Source organism: Bos taurus, chromosome 13, assembly GCF_002263795.3.
Source record: "Bos taurus isolate L1 Dominette 01449 registration number 42190680 breed Hereford chromosome 13, ARS-UCD2.0, whole genome shotgun sequence".
In the NCBI taxonomy this organism is placed as follows: domain Eukaryota; kingdom Metazoa; phylum Chordata; class Mammalia; order Artiodactyla; family Bovidae; genus Bos; species Bos taurus.
Window position 1 is genome coordinate 42500496 of NC_037340.1, and position 20497 is coordinate 42520992.

General features: G+C 49.0%; 1 protein-coding gene and 1 long non-coding RNA gene across 4 annotated transcripts in view; one reads left to right on the plus strand and one right to left on the minus strand.

Annotated features, from left to right (window-relative positions):
* SYNDIG1 (synapse differentiation inducing 1) overlaps positions 1–17470 on the plus strand; it is a 104162-nt gene extending 86692 nt beyond the window's left edge. The window contains exons 4-5 of one of the 3 annotated variants that reach the window (XR_009496793.1): positions 16321–16558; positions 16670–17465. Coding sequence is in view for 2 of the 3 variants with exons in the window: in XM_010811288.3 (XP_010809590.1) it covers positions 16321–16479 (159 nt within the window). In the remaining variant the exon portion in view is untranslated. 3 annotated transcript variants of the gene reach the window in all.
* Positions 13082–15961, minus strand: LOC112449290 (uncharacterized). The gene is made up of 2 exons (XR_003037796.2): positions 15318–15961; positions 13082–13345 (listed from the first exon to the last, which is right to left on the minus strand). It is a non-coding gene; the product is annotated as an uncharacterized lncRNA (long non-coding RNA).
* Positions 17471–20497: the final 3027 nt, after the last annotated feature.

Here is a 20497-nt window from a genome sequence, read left to right on the forward strand (position 1 = left end):
TCTTCCCAGACCAGGAGCTGAACTCACATCCCCTGTTTTGCCAGGTGGATTTTTAACCACTGGACCACCAGGGAAGTCTCTACATGATTTTTAAAATAAGTTAACATATTTCTTCAGATATCTACAGCCTTCCAGTATGTGTGTGTAGGGAAAGAAATAGAAACCGTCTCAACAAAAGACACTCATGTTAAAGCGTTTATTTATCTTCAACATGCATCTCATTTGTGATTCTAAAAGCAGAGTACTAGGAAAGCTTGTTATATTTACTTTTTCACTTAAGTAAAGAATTTATTACATCATAAGTGCCTTGTGCTTCAAAGGTTTGAGCTTGGCTGAGCACACCAGTAAAACCGATTTGGTTCCCTTGTGCTGTTAAGTGGCCATTTACAAGATGTATCCTCTCAGATTTACTCAAATACTGCATTTCTAAGTCGGCATCCTGCTTATTCATATTTTGAAATAACTCTTTTGTGATTTGGCTTCATTTCCCTTTGTTGGTGGGTCTGCTGGGATCTCATTACTTCCTTTGTAGTCATAGCTGATGCTGGGTGGTCTCTGGCAGGCTTTTGATGTGGGGAGCGATCTTACTCTGGAGGAGGGACAGAAAGATCATGGAATTCATTCCTTTTTGTGGAATACACCCTGACCAACTGTGTGCTCTAGTTACAAGACGAGTTCATCCCTCTTTGTGGAGTACACCCCTGACCAACTGTGTGCTCCAATTACAAGACTTAGTAGATCAGAGAGCTTTCCCTCCCCCACACCTTTCCATCTTGTGGATTTAAGCTTCCAGCATGATAACCATGGATGTGAGTGGGAGGCATGAGACATATACTCTGTTTAAGGAGCAGGACACAGGGAAGTCCCAAAGCCAAGAGGAAAGACAAAAATAAGGACATTAGGGTTTCCCTGGTTGTCCAGTAGCCAAGACACAGCTGCCAATGCGGGGGGCCTGCGTTTCATCCCTGTTTGGGGAACTGGATCTCATATGCCACAACTAAGACCTGATACGGTCAAACAAGTTAATCAAAAAATTAATAAACAATTTTAATAAGGACATTAGAAGACTGTGAAGTTTTTGGTACAACAAAATTCTGAGCTATGACAAACGTCAAACACGCTCCACGTCTGGCCAGATTAACATAAACACTCACTCAAAAGGCCTGTTTGCTTTAATATCTACTTCCCTATAAAGATGTCTATCAACAGAAGATCACAAGGCATACTGGATGTCCAGAAAAGTCTGAAGAGACAAAGCAATCATTAGAATCAAATTGATTATGGCTCAGATGTTAAAATTATCAAACAGAGGATTTGAAATAACTGTGTCCAATATGTTAAAGGGTCTAAAAGAAAAGGTAGACGACGCGTGAATATCTGGGTAATGTCAGCAGAGAGATAAAAGCTAAAAGAAGTGCTAGAAGTGAAAACCAGTAACAGAAATGAAAATGTTTTGTTGGTAGACTTGATGCAGTTGAGAAAAGAATCAGTGAATTTGAAGATGGGCCAAAAGAAATTACCCAAACTGAAACATACAGTGAAAAAAGAACATCCAAGAACTGTGGGCTGTGAGACCACAGGAAATGGTGTAACACGTGTAATTGGAATACCAAAAGAAGAAGTAGTATTTGAAGAAATAATACCAAGAGTTTTCCAATGTTAGTGACAAATCACTGTTCCAAGAGGCAGAGAGAGAGCATCAAGCAGAATTAAACAAACAAGCAAAAACCAACAACAACAAAACCTACATGTATTATATTTAAAGTGTAAGAAATTGAAAACAAAGGGAAATTTTTGAAGATTCCCAAAAAGGAGAATAAAACACCTTACCTACCAAGAAACAAGGATTAAAAATTGTGGCCAAAGGACTTCCCTAGTGGTCTAGTGGTTAAGACTCCGAAGTCTCAGTGCAGGGGGCCCACGTTCAGTCCTTGCTCAAGGAACTAGATCTCATAGCCCTCAACTAAGAGTTCTCCTGCTGCAACTGAAAATCCTGCTTGCTGCAATGACAATTGAAGATCCTGCCTGCCACAGCTAAGACCTGGCACAGCCATATAAATAAATAAGTAAAAATTGAAAAAATAAAATCCCTCCTTTAGAAAAAAAAAAGTTGTGGCTGACTTCTCTTCAAAATCCGCATAACTAGGAATATGAACTCAATCTTGAAAGTGTTGAGAGAACAAAACAAATAAACAAAAACCTGCCAACCTGGGTGTATATCCAGGGAGAATATCCTTCAAAAGTCAAGGATTAATAAAAATGATTTCATATAAACAACTGGGGGAATTCACTGCTAGCAGACCTGAGGTCTAGAAAAACAGTCAAGGTCTTCAGGCATCAGGAAAACAACATGGGTCAGAAAACCGGATCTACATTGATTTAAAAAAGAACAGCAGAAAGTGAATAAATAAAAGTGAGATATAATTTTTATTTTTATTTTTCTTAATTTATCTAAAAGAGTGCTGCCTGTTTAAAGCAAGAATAGGAAAAAACGCAGTAATAGTAACCATACTCTGGCAATTAGGGAACATGTAAAAGTTAAAAAGTGACAATGGTTTTGAGAGAGTGAGAGGAGTGATTTGGGGAATATTCCATCATAAGGTACCAGCACTATACTTGCAACAACATGGTGCTGTGTTTCAAATAGTAGGCTTAGCAGCTGAGATATGAATTTTAAAAGGAAGTATAAATGATAAGGCAATAGAGGAGGTAAAATGGAATCACAAAATGCTCAGTTAAAACCAGACAGGACTGAAAAGAATGAAAAAAGAAATAAAGCAAAGCAAGAATATACAAAGATGATAAATTAATTCAATTATATTGTGTGTGTGTGTGTGCATATGCACTAAGTCACTTCAGTCATGTCCAACTCTTTGCAACCCTATAGACTGTAGCCCACCAGGCTCTTCTGTCCACGGGATTCTCCAGGCAAGAATACTGGAGTGGAGGCCATGCCCTCCTCCAGGGGATCTTCCCAACCCAGGGACCGACCCGTGTCATCTGTGGCTCTTACATTGAGGCAGATTCTTTACCGCTGAGCCACTGAGGAAGTCCTCAATTATATTAATAATCATGTATATGTTAAATGATTTGTCTAGTCTAAACACGCCAGTTAAAACACAGAGATTATCAGATTGGTTTTAAAAAAATGAGATCCAACTATATGCTGTCTACTTGTAAACTATATGCAGTCTACATTTAAAGAAACTTTTATATAAAGCCTAGACAGATTGAAAATACTAAACGCAATGATATGGGAAAAGGTATATACTATGCTAACAAAAATCAAGATAAATCTGGAGTATCTTATGTTAATGTCATACAAAGTTGACCTTAGAACAAGGCAGATTATTGAGAATAAACAGGTTATGTCGCATAATGATACAGGGATTGATTCTCCAAGAAGAAATAACAATTGTAAACTAAAGTGAATGCACTAACCACAGAGTTGAGATATGAGGCAAAACTACAGAACTGAGAGAAGAAATAGATACAATTATAGTTGGAGACTTCAGTCCCCTCTGTCAGTACTTGATAGATCAAGTAGACAGAAAATCAGTAAAGATATAGACAACTTAAACAGTTCTGTCAGTCAGCCAGCACCGCCAAACCCATATGCTTCTGAAGAGCATATGGGGCGTTCACCAGGATAAGCTGTACCCTGGACCAAAAAACAGTCCTTAAACATTGTTAAATATATATTAACACATACATATGGAGTCTAGAAAAATAATATATGCCGGGGACCAGCCCCGGCTGATCCAGGGTATTCGAAGGAGAGACGGCATAGGCGAGGATCAGGATACGATAGCTTCAATTAGGTATTAATTAAAGATATAAAGAGTAATAGAATAAGGATAGCTCAGTAGGAAAATTCAGTGGAGAAAAGAGGCTGAGTAGCTTGGTTTACGCGGGAGACCAATAAAACTTCAAGACAAGAAGTTTGCACCACTTACGTAGGCCGCAGGCGTCCTTCCGTTCTCCCAAAGGAGAGGAGACACTGAGGCCTCCCCGGTCGGATCTTAGAAGCCCAGGCATAATTAGTAAGCATGGTGGGTTCCGCGCTCCAGATGGAGACTCAACCAGAGTGAGAGAGAGAGCGACATGGGGAGACCAGTATTTCGAGAAACTGATCCCAATTCTTTATTTTCCAGAGTCTGTTTTTATACACTGAGATGTTATACAAAAGTCACGTGGGGACAGCAGTCCTGACTTTTATTAAAGTCAGGTGCTTCACACAAATGTATACAGAGGTCTTAGGGGTGTTACATCATCTTCTGGCCAGGGGGGCCTGCTGACAATTTACGACCCTCTCCTTGTGACAGCGGTCAGTCAATCAGAACACTTATTTCTCCAGGGCTGATTATTCTCAAAACAGACGCCACCCAAGTAAAGTTACATTCCTACAGGGTGAGGGTGTAGTGGGTTTTAGCTAAGGAAAGAATTTACTTAGCCTAAGGTCTAACGTGATTAATATCAAAGGTTAATACTTATTTCTTCTATATATTCATTAATGTGTGTAAGGGCAGGGGATATGGAGACTTAGCAACAAACATTGGCTCAACAAATGAAAAACCCTTCACCAACACAATTTCTAATCAGCCCATTATACTTATACTAATAGTTTTCTAACTTCTCTAAAGAACCTGTTTTTAGAGGGTTTAAAGCATCTTGTGCCTCTCACGGTTAGGAGGCTGTGAGCAATCACATGTGGCTGGACGAGCCTGTCAGGCAGGCTAGAGAACCTTCAGAGGAGTTTGTAGGTTAAAACACTCTTGTCACACCCAAGAATTATTATAAACTGGAGCTCTAAGTTAACTCCTTCTCCAAAAGAGGTGGTGGGGGACAGCCCCCCGTAAAGTCAGAGGTGTAGGTGAGCACAAAGTAGTAAAGTAGGCAGGCTCTGGTTATGGGGGTAGATGCTCGAGGAGTTCCAGGGGGACTCCTGAGGCTCGATCCCGCCTTTGCGTATGTCGAGCCTCCTTCCTCATGACCTTTGTCACGGGCGGAGTACCTCACTCTGGCCCCCAACAAATATAGATGATCTTATTTGCAAAGCAGAAGTAGAGACACAGATGTAGAGAACAAATGTATGGATTCCAAGGGGGAAAGGAAGGGAGGAGTGGGAGGAATTGGGAGATTGAAATTGACACATATACAGTACTGTGCATAAAACAGAAAACTAATGAGAACCTCCTTTAGAGCACAGGGAACTCTACTCTGCTCTGTCATGACCTAAATGGGAAGGAATCCAGAAAAGAGAGGTTATATGTACACATACAGCTGATTCACTTTTCTGTACAGTAGAAACTAACATAAAATTGTAAAGCAACTATTCTCTGATTAAAATTGATTTTTAAAAAACTTTAAAGAAAAAAATATAAAGTTCATTCTAGAACACACAGGAATTAAAATAGAAGTCAATAACAGAAAGGTAGCTGGGATTTCCTGAATACTTGGCACTTTAAAACTATGCTTCTCAATAACCCGTGGGTCAAAGATATCTCATGGGAAATTTAAAGATATTCTGAACTAAATGAAAATAAAACATTAAAATGTGTGGGATGTAGTTAAAACAGTATGTAGAGAGAAATTTGTAGCATTTAATACATATATTAGAAAAAGAGAAAGATCTAAAATCTATAACCTAAGGGGCCACCTTAAGAAGTTACAGAAACAAGAGTAAATTAAAGCAAACAGAATGAAGGAAATAGCTACAATTAGAGGAGAAATCAATTAACACTGAAAATGGGAAAACAGAGAAAATCAACAAAATCCAAACCCAGCTCTTTGAAAGAAATCAAAAAGGAAAAAAAAAATCAATGCAATTTGAAAAAGTCAATAAAATTCATAAACTGCTGCTGCTGCTGCTGCTGCTGCTAAGTCGCTTCAGTCATGTCCGGCTCTGTGCAACCCCATGGACTGCAGCCTACCAGGCTTCTCCATCCACGGGATTCTCCAGGCAAGAACACTGGAGTGGGTTGCCATTTCCTTCTCCAATGCATGAAAGTGGAAAGTGAAAGTGAAGTCGATCAGTCGTATCCGACTCTTAGCCACCCCATGGACTGCAGCCTACCAGGCTCCTCCATCCATGGGATTTTCCAGGCAACAGTACTGGAGTGGGGTGCCATTGCCTTCTTCATAAACTGCTAGCCAGGCTAACCAATAGAGAAAGAACGAAATTACCTGTACCAGGAAAGAAAGGGTTGTCACTACTGATGCCCTGGACTTTAAGAGAAGAATAAGAGATTTCAACAGATTGAAGAGTTCTGTGCCCATAAATTCAGTAACCCAGATGAAATGACCAATTCCTTGAAAGCAAGGAGACTTGACTCCCCTTGAATTGCCATCTCTCTGTGCAAACAATGGTTCCCTCCTTGGCTGTATATTGGAATCACCTGGAAACCTTGACTAGCTCTCAGCGTCTGGGCCCGTCTTAGACATTTTTATGTATTTGGGATGGGGTCTACATGCGGCCAGGACACTCAGGCGTCTCCATATCCTGAAGTCTTTTGAGCAAGATGGTGTTTCCCTGCTCTTAGAAAGTCTTTCTCTTGGTCGGTCTTCCAACAGCTAAAAAGTGTGACGTCTCCCCCATCCCAGTGCCTGGAGCTGACACTGGTTTTCACCTTCATCCTTAGACATGGGAAAACTTTCAATTCTCAACAGCAAGATACTTTGCTCCCAAAGTAGAAGGGACCTTTGTGAGCTTGTGTTTGATGTCCAGGTGAAGGAATCGTAAGGAGGGGGCCCCTCAGGACTCCAGATCTTCCCCAGGAGCAGGACCCCAGTCGACAGTATACATGCTCACAGAGGATAAAGTGCTCCCATCACTGGGCATGGAGATCCTCCAGGCTCAGAGCAGAGGTGGAGAGGAAAAAATGGAAGAACAGCGCTCTCCGCTGTGGTGTATCTTTAGATCTTTTATTCATGCCCTGGGTGTACAATGTGGATATTAAACCATTTTCGATCATTTGTACTTAACGCGCTCGGGTGAGAGGGGAGAGGTCCCCACTGGGAACCAGGGAAATGAGTGAAGGCGGTGGATGTGGGCGAATCATGGACACAGCTTCCCTGTTCCAGCTCCCGAGCCGTCCTTAGCTGCTCAGCCCCCTTCCGATGGAAAAAATCCCTTGTGGGGGAAAAAGGAGAGGAATTCGCCCCAGCCACCAGGGCTTGTGGGAAGCTTTTGGGGGTGGCCAGGGCTCTTCTGAAGCAAACATCAGCTGTGAACCTAGAGTCTGGGTGGGTTGGAGCATCTTCCCTGTGGAGCCCCACGTGGCCCTTCTCCCCGGCCTGTGTGTTGATGAGGGCCATGAGTGGGGATCATCCCCCTTGTTCTGAGCCTTTGGGACCAGTTTTGAGCACCACCTACTCCTAGAACCACTCCTAGCACCCCTTGTTTCTAGAACCCCCAAGCTGTGGAATCTCCTGACCAGAAGGTAGGTGGTTCCGAAACAATCAGCTGCAGTTATTTTACTACTACACACACTGAATTCAAGTGAAAAGCCATAAAGAGCAACAAAGAATAAGACTCCACAGAGATAGAGGACAGCAAGATGGAGCAGTGAGCGAGATCTGGAAGAGTAATGACTGAGGCTCCTGATGAGTGGGGAGAAGGTTTACTGGGGAATGTCACAGTCACCCCCATGTCATCCACGGGGGTGAGGCTGAGAATTAAAGGCTGGCCTGGGGTCCTGTGTATGTGAAGTCAAGGAAGGCTGGAAACCCAGGAAGAGATGTAGTGGGCAATGGACTCAGCCTCTCTGTCATGTCCGACTCTGCAACCCCTTGGACTGTAGCCTTCCAAGCTCCTCTGTCTGTGGATTCTCCAGGCAAGAATACTGGAGTGGGTTGCCATTTCCTCCTTCAGGGGATCTTCCCAACCCAGGGATTGAACTCGAGTCTCCTTTTTTGGCAGGCGGATTCCTTACCACTAAGCCACCTGGGAAGCCCTTGAGATGTAGTGTGGTAGCTTCAAACTGACATTTGGAATGACCTGGGAAGAGCGGCGGGACATTGCCCTTTCCTTTGGATAGTTCACGAGTGTTTGGGGGAAAGAAGACAGCAAACAGCAGTGCCTCAGGGAGGAAGCAGGTCTCCTGCAGCCGAGAGAGGATAAGGGTCTGGGAGAGATGAGCCGGCTTCCAGAGACAGGGGCTCACGACCACCTCCCCACTTCTGGAATGAATCCATGAGAAGCTATGGTATGTTGGAAGGTCCTGGAGTGTACACCGTGGCTCTTGTGAAGTTTCCTGTTTTCTTCTTGGTCAGTAAAGTTGCCATTGGCATCCACAGCTCAGAACAATCTTTCCCATCATTTCTGGTGGTTCTTCGTATTTCTGCTCTAGTCCTCGTCCCCCAGGAAATCAGGAGTGAGGGATGGGCCAAGGTTAATGTGAACATGGTATGCTCGGGGGCCTGCAGCAAGCTCCTTGCCACTGTAAATATTCACCAAGGAGGCGGGCCTGGAAATGGTCTGTCTGGTGAGTTCACCTCCAGACAGAGCCAGCACACCTTTCCTTCGGTCTGGACAGATGTTGCAGCCCTACATACAAACCAGGGAAGCCCGAGATACCAGTTAAATATAAGGCAACATAAAACCCCTTCTGCCCAGAGCAGGGTTTTCCTGGAGTCCCCCCACGCTCCCTTCCTTTCACTCTAACAATCTCTCCCCTGAGACAAGCAACAATGCTGGCGAGATGGGTAAGGTGAGCCTGCCAGTTGAGAGAGGTCTGTCCTCGGGATCCCATCTGACCCTTGGATCCTCTTCGTGAACCCTCTTACTGACCTAGAAAACTCCACCATGATGTGGGCTCTGGCCATGGGGTGAGTCTTCTCCAATGCTTACCTCCTAGATGTGGTGCCAACCAAGTCACTAAGTTTCAAATCAAGGGAACGAGAAGCATGTGTTCCAGAAACAAAACAAACCAGCAAAAAACAGAGCACATGTCCCCCCGGCAGGCACTGTCCAGAGATCCAGCAACCAGCAGGGCAGGGCTCACCAGCTGAGCACCTCTAGGACAGGCCAAGAGGGACAGGTTGTGACAGAGAGGCTGGGATGCAGTGGGACAAGCCAGCCATCCCATAGGAGGGGAAGGGGATGTAAGCCCTGCATCTGCAGGCAGATGGGGAAGGCTGCAGACTGGGCAGAGAGGTGGACACGAGTCACTATGAAAAGACTCGGCCAAAGAGCTGGGCGTGGAACCAGACTCCCAGTGCGACCACTCACCGGGAAGAGGGGACTTCGGGGGAGTTGGCTTCCTGAGTGAAAAGACAGAACCTGCCCTCCCTTCCCCTCCCGTGACCAGGAGGTGGAAGCCATTGCCAGCGTTCATCAAAGGGCTGAGAAACAGACCCTCCTGACCTGCCTTGGGAACACAGGCTCTACAAGGGAACAGCGATCCCAGTGGGACTGCAGAACTGCCCCGCCGCCCAAGGCCGAGGACTTTGCCCCCAGGGCCTCAGGACCCGGCTGGTAGCCCTCACCTCTGGCTGCAGATGCAAAAGTGGATTGTTTAAAGGAAGCACAATCACTGATAAACGTGCAGCTATGTTTAAAGCAGCAATATGGTGGAAGGTAAAAACAGAAGTGTATGTCTTTCTAATTCGCCGCTGGATGAAAATCTGCAAAAGTGATGGCTGCTGAAAACAAACCAACCGACAGACCAGCCAAGGGAGCTAGAGAGCCAAGGGCAGCGTCAAGATAAACGGTGGTTTAGGTGTGAATCCAGAACTCCTGGCTCTGATGGTTTTGTTCTCAAGAATTGTTCTTGTCCCCAAGGGGTATTTAAAGAGAAAGGCCTGATTTTCCCCTCTTGGGTTTTAAAGATCTTTAATCTCCTCTCACCTGCCTACCCCCAGGAGACCATGCTCCCAGGGTCTGGCACTGGACTGAACTTCCCACAAGCTTTGGCCAAAGGAGGGGCTTTCTATGGCCCTGAGGGCCCCTGTCAGCAAGGTCATTTTGTAGGGAACACAACAAGAACATCAGCAGGAGCAACGGCCCCTGTGCCGTCTTGTGTGGACACCTGAGTGGCCTTGTCTCCATCCTCCATCCCTCAGCTGAGCTCTTCCCTTTTCTGTGTGTTTGAACATCTTCATAATTCATTGTTGTATTAAAGGTATATTCATGGAAACCAATATTAACAACAGTCATTCTCTGTGGTGTCAGGAAGGAGGAAGTGAGACCAGGCAAGTAAATTGTCTGTGTGGCTCTTCCGCAGAGCAGTAAGTCAGGTTGTCCTGTGCTGACATCATCACATACCAACTAGACAGGTGTTATAACTCTGCTTTAGGGAAGAAGTAGAACCAGACACTCAGAGAAATGGTAACTAGTTCAAGGGCTGAGCAAGATCCCACCAGGGCTGGATTTGAGCAGGTATGTTTGTCCCAAGCTCCCCCTGCCTCCCCCAGGTTCTCAAGGATGGAGCCCGGGGAACGTGCACCTGTCAGGCCTCTCACCTGCCCCATCCATACCCTGCCTTTTAAATGAACGGCTTATCTTAGGCCAGTTTAGCTCTGCAGGAAATGGACGGAGGTGGTGCAGAACTGACGGCTTCCTCATCAGCATCTCACGTGGGGCTCGTCTGTCCCAGGTGATGACCGGTGTTACCACATCATCGTACTCTAAGTGCCCTGTCCAGATCGCCTTAGCAGCTGCCTGGTGCCCTGTTTCTGCCCCAAGGTCCCATCCAGGATCCACCCAGCACTGGGTGGTCAGACCTCCTTGGGTTCCTCTGGGCTGTGACCATGTCTTAGGTGTCCCTTGTTTCTGATGACTGACAGCTGCGAGGAGCCCTGGTTGGGTACAGCGTGGGATGCTGTTGGATGCGCTCCTCCTGCTTAGACTGGGGTTACAGGTTTGGAGAGAAGCACAGAGGTGAAGGTCAGGGCTGTACCCCATCAACATGACCTGTCACTGAAGATGCTGACCTTGGTCACCTGGTCGGGGTTGTGATTGTTGGGTTTCTCCACCTCGAGGTCACTCTTCCTCCCCTCTCTGTTTCATCCTCAGCCCTAGGAAGTCACTGTGCCACCCTCTGTCCACGGGTGGGGCTTGTGCTTTACTTCCCTGAAGGTAGAGGAACTACCTAGATGATTTGGAATTTGTCTGTATGGAAGATTTGTCTCTTCTCTCCAGTGAACTGATCCATCTGATCATTTATTTATCAGTATGGATCAACCAGCCATACCAAATATCAGTATGGATGTTTATTTTACACTTTGACTTATAATCCAATACTACATTATTGGGTTGGCCAAAAAGTTCATTTGGGTTTTCCATACTACTTTACAGAAAAACCCAAGTGAACTTTTCAGCCAACCCAATGTTTTGTCCCTTGGCCATTAGGAGAATTTCCTATGTCCCCCTGACATGCCCCTCTCCTTTTGATCTTGGAGTATTTCTCCTTTTCTGTACTCTAAAATGCCGCCCCAGGCTCATCTCATGTATTTCCTGCCCAAGTTGTAAAATCAGCCACTTCCCCATGGAGGTCTAGTCCCTTCTCTTGGAAAAATGGTTTTAGAAACCGCAATCTAGGCACTGGGTGTGCTTATTGCTACTGGCGTGTCATTGGTTCTGGATTTTCTTGGTAACAGAGCTAGGTAATAGGAAATACACTTGTGTATACTCACATGTTATTAGTTCTATATGTAGAAATACATGTGTCTACCCCTGGAGAAGGAAATGGCAACCCACTCCATTATTCTTGCCTGGGAAATCCCATGGACAGAGGAGCCTGGCAGGCTGCAGTCTATGGGGTCACAAAAGAGTTGGACACAACTTACTGAGTGAACAGCGACAACATCTTTGTATATAGAAATAGTCTATTTGTAAAATTATTTTTGTATGTATCCATCTGTGCCTATATTAAGCTAAGCACGAGTTCATAATGATTCGTCATCAGGGAAAACCAAGGCGGGCTTCTGTCCAGCAGGGCCCGGTGACCAGCACGGGGAGAGGCCTGCAGGGAGGGAGGAGCAGCACAGGGAGGGGGTGCCTCTCAGGAGCCATGAGGTCTGGGACTCCTCCAAGCTCAGCTGAAGGATGGAGGATGGAGACAAGGCCACTCAGGCGTCCACATAAGACGGCACAGGGGCTATTGCTCCTGCTGATGTTTTTGTCGTTTTCCCTACAAAACGACCTTCCTGACAGGGGCCCTCAGATGCCACCATAAGAAGCCCCTCCTTTGGCAAAAGCTTGTGGGAAATTCAGTCCAGTGCCAGACCCTGGAAGCATCATCTCCCAGGGGTAGGGGGGTCGGGGGAGGTATCCCCCAGCAGGAATGGAGCTCTGGGCTTTGCCACGTGTCACTGAGATGTGGAGCCCAGCATCAGCCCCTGAGAGATCCCATCTGTGAGCAAGGCCAGTGGGCCCCGGTCAGGATGCCCACTCCACGCCCTGGTCCTAGGCCTGGGTTCCATCTGTGACCCAAGCCAAGGCCAGACTGGGGGGCGGCCTTGTTGGGGGCAGGGGGGCTGTGCTCCCATCAGGTTTCATTCACTCATGGCGGATACATTTGTTTCATAGCTGATCTATCTGCCATTCAGACCTAACTAACAAGGTTTATTTTTCTTAATGGGTTAAAATAGAAAAGTTGCTTTATATGGATATATGGAGAAAGTAACATGGAAACAGACATTACCCTAGGTAAAATAGATAGCCCATGGGAATCTGCTGTATGACTCAGGGAGTTCAAACCTGAGCTCTGTGGCAATCTAGAGGGGTGGGATGGGGAGGGAGGTTCAAGAGGGAGGGGACATATGTCTACCTATGGCTGATTCAGGTTGATGAATGGAAGACACCAACACAATACTGGAAAGCAATTATCCTTTCATTTAAAATAAATAAAATTTTAAAAATAAATAAAAGCAGGAGACAAGGGTCATAGCAATGCACATGGAACTGAACACACATAAGAAATGCGTGTGTGGGGCTGAGTGAGGCGTGGCCGCAGAGGGTCTCCCTCCCCAAAGGAGCCTGTTAAACCGCCACACAATCACCTCCTCCCCCAACACAGCTCCAAGTGCCCATTGGCGCACAGCGAGCAGGAGACAATAATAAATAAGGGAAATCAGCTTTGCGATAATGCAAAGAAATGTAATCCAGCCAGACAGATATTGGTGCTAGAGGAAAAATGAGCCATAAAGTGCCCAGCGTGCTCTAAATTTCCAGAGAGATGGTTGGGAGGCAGAGAGTGCGTCCCTCACGCTCCTTGGAGGTGGGAGTCTGGCACCAGCCTTGTGCTGCCCAGTCTGTCCCAGCTGTGCCTGGACCCGGCCCCTCAACCCGAGCAGAGAGCCACGTGGATGTGGACTCATCCAACCTTAGCAGTTCTTGCCCCTAAAATAAGAGACCATAGAAATAACATTAACAGTAAGAATACAAAATACCATAAGAAAAACAAAACAATGGGAACGTCTTTGTGGTCCAGTGCTTAGGACTCCATGCTTTCATTTCCAGGGCCCAGGTTTGATCCCTGGTCGGGGAGCTAAGATCCCCCAACCCATGTGATCAAAAAAAGAAAGCAAGAAAATCAAAGCAGGGATATATTGCAGAGAAAGTCATGTTTTTCCTGAACCTCAAACAACAGTAGGTATTTTTTTAGCCAAAGAAAATGAGGACTTTGGCAAAAGCTTATGGGAAAATCAATCCAGTGCCAGACCCTAGGAGCATCATCACCCGGGGGGTAGGGAGCTCAGGGGAGGTATCCCCCAGCAGAGATGGAGCTCTGGGCTTTGCCATGTGTCACTGAGACCTGGAGACCAGCATCAGCCCCTGAGAGATTCCATCTGGGAGCAAGGCCAGTGGGCTCCGGCCAGCATGCTCACTCCACGCCCCGGTCCTGAGGCCCCCATCATCTGGAGATTTCATGGGCTTTCCCACCTCACAGGGTCACCCCAGCCTCCTTTATCTTGCCTCTGTTTCATTATCTCCACCTGACACTGAGCCACCAAAACAAGTACACAGGTAAATTCAGAGGCACATGTGTATGTGGAACAGTTTCTGGTTGCAAGGACACCCCACCCCCCACAGCTCCCCAGCACTGATGCCTGAACCAACCCTCCCGGGTTTCCACCTCCTTTGGGTTCATCCTGCCCCCTTCCTTTGGGCTTCCTCTCCTCCCTGCTCCCCGTGGGACCCTCCACTCATTTCTTCTGGGTGTCTGCTACCCAACATGGTGGCCTCTAACGTTTGGCTATTTACATTTTAATTAATTTAAATCGGATGATATTAAAAACTCACAGTCACACTCATCACAACCCCACTGCTCTGTAGCCGCAGGTGGCTCGTGGCCACCAGGCTGGGCGGCACAGACTTAACCACCTCCATCACTGTGGCCACCAGGCTGGGTGGCACAGACTTAAGCGCCTCCATCACAACAGAGCTCCCCTGCCTTGGCGGGCAGATTTTTTACCACTGAGCCACATGGGAAGCCCCCTGCATCAGGTATCATTGCTATCTATTCTTCTGCTGTGGTTGGATGTTGGGATGACTTCCAGGTCAGGGCTATAATGGTCAGTATAGCTACAGACATTCTTGAAGGTGTCTTTGGTACACAAACGCCTCATTTCCCTTGCGCGCCTGCCGGGGAGGGCGGAGGAGGGGTAACGCTTGTGTCATGTGTGTGTCTATACATCCAGCTATAACAAGTGCTCCGTTTCCCAAGTAGTCTAATCAGCCCACAAGCCTACTCCTCCTTAATCAATTTAATGACAATAGCCTCAACTTCTCATTTGTTTTCTTCTCCATCTACAGGAATTCACACTTTCAATGGGATCAAATGAGAGTATGGGTTTCCGCTGTGTCTCTTTCCCTTGCAGCCATTCTAGGGGTGGCATGTGGCTCTGTTCTTTTATGATGTACTCTGTGGGGCAAACCTGAGCCATTCCTGGGACAGTGGTCTGTCCCCACCCCCGGCCTCCCTCCGTGGGGTCTGCCCCTTTGGGGTGAGGCATGCCAGCAGGGATGGCTCGCCACCAAGAGTCCCAAGAGGGTCACTCTTGTCCTGGGAGCTTCCCTCCGCGTTTCCTTCGCTCCACTTCATCAAAGATCATCCACAGGGAGTCCTCAGGCTCATTTCCAAGACCCCAGATTGAGAAAGAAGACATAAAATCTCAAGATCCAGAAGTTAGAGAAGAAAGGAGTCCCTTCTCCAGCCGACATCTCATTGAGTGGGTGCGGGAGGACCACAGAGGACAGAAAGCCATTTCCTAGTGACCTCTGAGTCTGCCCTCTGACACATCAAGTTTACTGTTTGAGTAAACAGTATGCCACCTCCCATCCTGCCCACAAAATGTAGATGTAGACATACACGCAACACACACGGAAGTGTGATCTGGTGAGAGGCTGGTCTCTGGAGATGGGTCCTCAGGGAGTCGAGATGTCCCACCTGAGGAGCAGGCTCCACCTTTGCCTTGATGAGGACACCCCTGCCCCCTGCCTGGGGTCAGCCCTCCTGGCCATCCCCTGGGGCTCCAGGGGCACCTGCCCTGGGGGGCCTCCACCCTCACCTGCCATCACTCAGGGGGCTGGCCCTCCATGATGTCACAGTTGAATCATGTACAGTCCCCACAGCCCAGTGCCTCCCTGGTCAAGGGGACAAGGAGGATGGGGCTGGCGGTGGAGAGGTGGGCACCGCCACAAAGCACCAAATCCAACACAACACCCAAAGCCTCCATGCTCCCCTCCAACTCATGGCCCCGCAGAACGTGGATCTAGTGAAACCAACGTGCAACTGGGTGACCAGAAATAGAGGTGTTGGTCTCACCCAGAGTCATTTTTCTGGTGGGAGGGGTGCCACCCCCTCCATGGCAGAAAGGGGGCTTGGGGTACACAGATCCCCGGACACTGGCTGAGGAGTGGACTGGACAATCTTAGATGGCAGATTCCCCTCCAGGTATAAGAACTACAGTTTTCTTCCCTGTGGGCCCCTGTGCTGTAAGGACCAGAGGAGGTGAATGTGAACACACTGTAGAACTATCATTCGAGTGTCTACAGGGCAGAAGGAGGCACCAACTTGTAACGTCCCCACCCTCCATCCTGGTGCCCGAGATCCAGGACTCCAGTGGCTGGTGGTCAGCTGACCACTGCCGGCCTGGGCATCCCTGGGGCTTCGCTTTCTTTCTTTTAAGCTTTGCCTGCCTTGCAGGGCAGGGGCGGAGTGTGGGGGAGCGGGGGTGGAACAGTGGTGAGTGACAGCACCTCTGCCTCCCTCCCATAGGCTGGGAGCGCGCATGGCCTCCCATTGGCCAGTCCGCTCTCTGCTCCCCTCGCTCATCTTGGCTCCCTTTCTCTTCTCCCTCCTCCCTCTGCAGACGAACAAAGCCGTGGCCAAGGGGGACTTCCACCAGGCCAGCACCAGCTCCCGGCGGGCCCTCTTCCTGGCCGTGCTCTCCATCACCATAGGGACCGGCATTTACGTGGGCGTGGCCGTGGCCCTCATCGCCTACCTCTCCAAGAGCAACCACCTATGAGCTTCCCCGGGCACACGAGGAGCCTGGGCCAGTTGTGTGCGGGTGCAGAGGAGCAGGGCTGGCCAGGGTGGACACACAGGTGGATATACCTGTGTGAGGCTGTTACAGTGTAAGTCATCGCCAATGACGCCACGAAGCCCTGGGATTTATGGATTCCCTTTGTTTTCACCCTTTCATATCGTTTTCACAGCACTGTGTAGAGCTTGGGACAGATGAGGCACCGCTGACCCATTCCCAGTGGATGCTCCGAAGATCCTGACCCTCAAGGCTGTCTCCGCATGGATCCTGGTGGATTAATGGCCAGTGCCCAGGATGCCAGAGCATTAGCAACAGACAAACAGGAACATGTGTTCATTTATTTATTTTGGAATATGGTGCAACAGGAAGAGGGCAGGGGACACATGCTCTTCTGCTGGTGGCCCTGCCTGACTCCACTGGCAGCACCGCCCCCTCCATCCACGCACCTTCCCTGCGGGAAGAAAATAGGCCAGGTAGGGGGAGAGACAGAGAAGCTGCTGGAAGGACCCCCAGCTGTCACAGGTCTTCAGACGAGTCCAGCCCTGAGAATGCAAAACCAGAATCGCCCCCAGGCCCAGAACGTCGCTCCCTCCACGCTGTCCCCGGCCGAGGAATGTCAGGCCTCCTCTGGAACACGTCCCACCTCCGCAGCCACCATGCAGCAATATGCAGTCCTGGGGTCCTCGTTGATCTGGGGCCGGGGCAGGCCGGCCCCTCCCCAGACTTCTCCCTGGAGGACGCAGGTTTGCTCCAGGAACTCCAGGCCCAGGAGCCGCGGACACCCCGGGGTACGCTTCTCCCCACCTGCTGACACCTTGGTGACGACGGTGACACTAGTGATCTTACTGAGGACACGACTAAATGAATAGCTATTTTCTTGTCATTTTTTAAGTGCAACTATTGCTTCCTGCTGCTTCAGTTATCAGATGAATGCTGAGAAATAAGTAATCACAGACATTTTAATACCATTTCATGGCTGTTTCACGAGTGTTCATTATTTAACAAAAATTATCTTCTAGGTTTTTTTTTTTTTGCTTAGACCTTTTCTTTCTGATTAATACCAATCCTTGGGTTTCACCAAAGCTTCCTTGTTGTTAAAGTGACTGCAGAGCCACCAGCAGCAGCAGCGGGGCGTCCTGGGGGTTCCAGGAGGGTCACAGCATGAGGCACTGAGGTTCCCACGTGAACATGTCCGTAAATATTTTTATCCTGAGACTTCAACGCATGCGGAGGCCATCGCTCCAGGGCAGTGGTTCCACCCACGGCGCTTAGGAGGGCCCTGCTTCCTGGGTCCCAGCCCCAGAAATCTTGTGTGATTGATCAGGGGTGCAGCCTGGTGATTTCAGGGTGCAGTGGAAATTAAGAACCACGGTCCTGGGATAAGGGATCAGGTTTGATCCCCTCACCTGCTGCTCTTCTCGTCAACCTTAAACACTTCCTGGTGGCTCAATGGTAAAGGATCTGCCTGCAATGCAGGAGACACAGGTTCGATCCCTGAGTCAGGAAGATCCCCTAGAGAAGGAAATGGCAACCCACTCTAGTTATTCTTGCCTGGGAAATCCCATGGACAGAAAGCCAGGCAGGCTACAGTCCATAGCGTCGCAGAGTCGGACATGACTGAAGCGACTTAGCATGCACCCATTCTGAAAATTATTAGCACTGCCTTTCTCGGTCAAAACTGAGCTCCATCAGGCATTTGAATCTATGGATGCTCCAGACACACATCCTAGTGATTTCCCTGGTGGTCCACCAGCCAGCGTGGACCAAACGCAGGGGGCACAAGTTCAATCCCTGGTCGAGGAACTAAGATCCCATATGCCACACGGCGTGGCCAAAATAAATAAAAACCAACAGCAAACCAACCACACTCAAAACAGGATATATGGAAGAAGCCCAGAGATTTCTGGAAGAGTCAGAGTAGCCTGATGAGAGAGGCTGGATTTGGGACCTAACCAACCCAGGTTTCAGCTGTGATCCTGGGCAGGTGGGCACACTTCTTGGTCCTCATCTCTCGGTGAGGGTGATGAGAGAGGATGCTGGTGAACACAGGCTGGAGGCCACGTTCAGCCACCAGGTACAGAGATGGGTGGTCACAGGCCCCGAGGACCCGTCCCCAGGCTTGGTGCCACCCTCCCGTCCTTTTTACTTAGCCTCTCCAGTTCATTCACTGTGAGGCATTGTGTGAAGTGTTCTTCTTTGTACTTGTCTTAAAATGCCATTTTTCACTCAAGCAGTGCCCACAGTTGCCTATCTTTGGATTTATGTCCCTCCCACCCACCTGCCCTGCCACCACTGGGGGCTCCATTCCCCTCAGGGCTGTGCACACCTCTACCCTCTGTCCCCTCAGCCCTCTGTCTAAAACGCTCAGCCCTCCCCGTGCCCTCAGCTCCTCCAGGCCTTCCCAGGGCCAGCATCATGACCACACACGGTGCCTTGTAGCCTTGAGGGTGTGGGGGTCAGGGCCAAACCATCAGAGGACAACTGATGACCGGCCGCGTGTGGCCTGAAGCTCACTTAAGGGTGGCCCCCGCGGCCCTCTCGGCCTTGCTGGGGAGGGGACTGTGTCAGTCGCTGCTGCCCACACGCCATCTTCTAAAAGCATGAGGCCGCCATGCCTCCCTAGACCCAAGCTGACTTGCAATCACGGCGGCCTCCATAGGCACCGCCCAGGCAGGCCTCACCCCAGCCCTTGGGCCCTTTCCCCATGGAGTCCTGAGAGCGCCAGAGGATGGGAGTCAGAGCTGAGGGTCAGAGAAGGTGATGCGCCCGGCACCACCTACGTGGCAGCTGTAGAGCGGGGACAGGCCCACCCCGGTGGCCCCTGCAGGCCACAAAGTGCCCGGTGGAAGCCACCTCCTCGGTCTCCCTGAGGGCACAGCCTCCCCTTGGCTAGTTCACTGCATTCTTGTCAAAACCCTTTCTGCAACAGAGACCAGCGCCTGTAATCTCCCCAAAGTTACACTCCCCGGAAACAGCAAAGTCAGGCTGCCCCCGAACAGCCAGATCCTAATCGGTCACCCCTCTTATGGCACGTGGCCTCAGCTGTGGTTTTCAAAGAGTGAAATCTCATCTGGGCCCAAATGTTAGTGGGTCAGGACTCTTATGGATCCGAAAAGACTTTGGTTTATGTTCTCAGCATGTCTCTGGCAGTGGTGGTGGAGTGAGTGGGGCAGGGCGGGCAGGAGCCTAGGTGACCTCCATGGAAATGTCATCTTCGCATGAGTGAGGCCCTCCCACATCCTTGCAGACGCCTGTGGCCTGCTGGTCTCCTGCTGCCCCAGGCCCCTCTCTCCCTTGTTTCCCTGGTCATCCTGATTCACCAGGTGCTCCCACCTCACCAGGTGCCCCTACCTCACCAGGCTTCCCCGCTTGCCCAGTTATTCCAACTCTCTCCAGGGAACGAGCCTGGGTCCCAAGGAGAGCCTTATGGGGGAAGCCACGCCCCTCTGTCACTGTGCCGTTAGCACTAGCCAGAGACGCCACAGTGGGGCCACACAGCTGCCTGGGAACAGGGCCCACTGACACCAAGAGCTGGGCAGGTCATCCCTCAGCCCTGCCAGTCATCCTGCACCTCTCCAGATGCCAGAGGCCACCTCTCATTTGGGGCAGACTCTGGGTTTAAAATCATCACCAACAGATGCTGTCCATTCCAGACATGAATGCCCAGTGGCCACTGCATTAAGCTGCCTTTCTGGGGCCCCTGAGACTTTGTAGGAGCCTTCAGGGGCTCTGCAGACTAGCTTTAGCACCAGCCCTGAGGACAGTTTCGTTTTATCCCCTCAAAGTCCACCTGCCTTTGTCGCCATGGATATTGACATCTGTTGGCCCACTTTGTCAATAAACAATTAAGTGTGGATTCAGACCCTGAGCTAAGGCTGACCTCTCCAAAAGGCAGCTGTCCCATCTCTGACCAAGTAGAGACCACGCTCACGTCGGTGCTCTGCTGTCGATGACCTTAGCGCCAGAAGTGGCATGAGGCCTGGGCTGTGATGACTCCCCC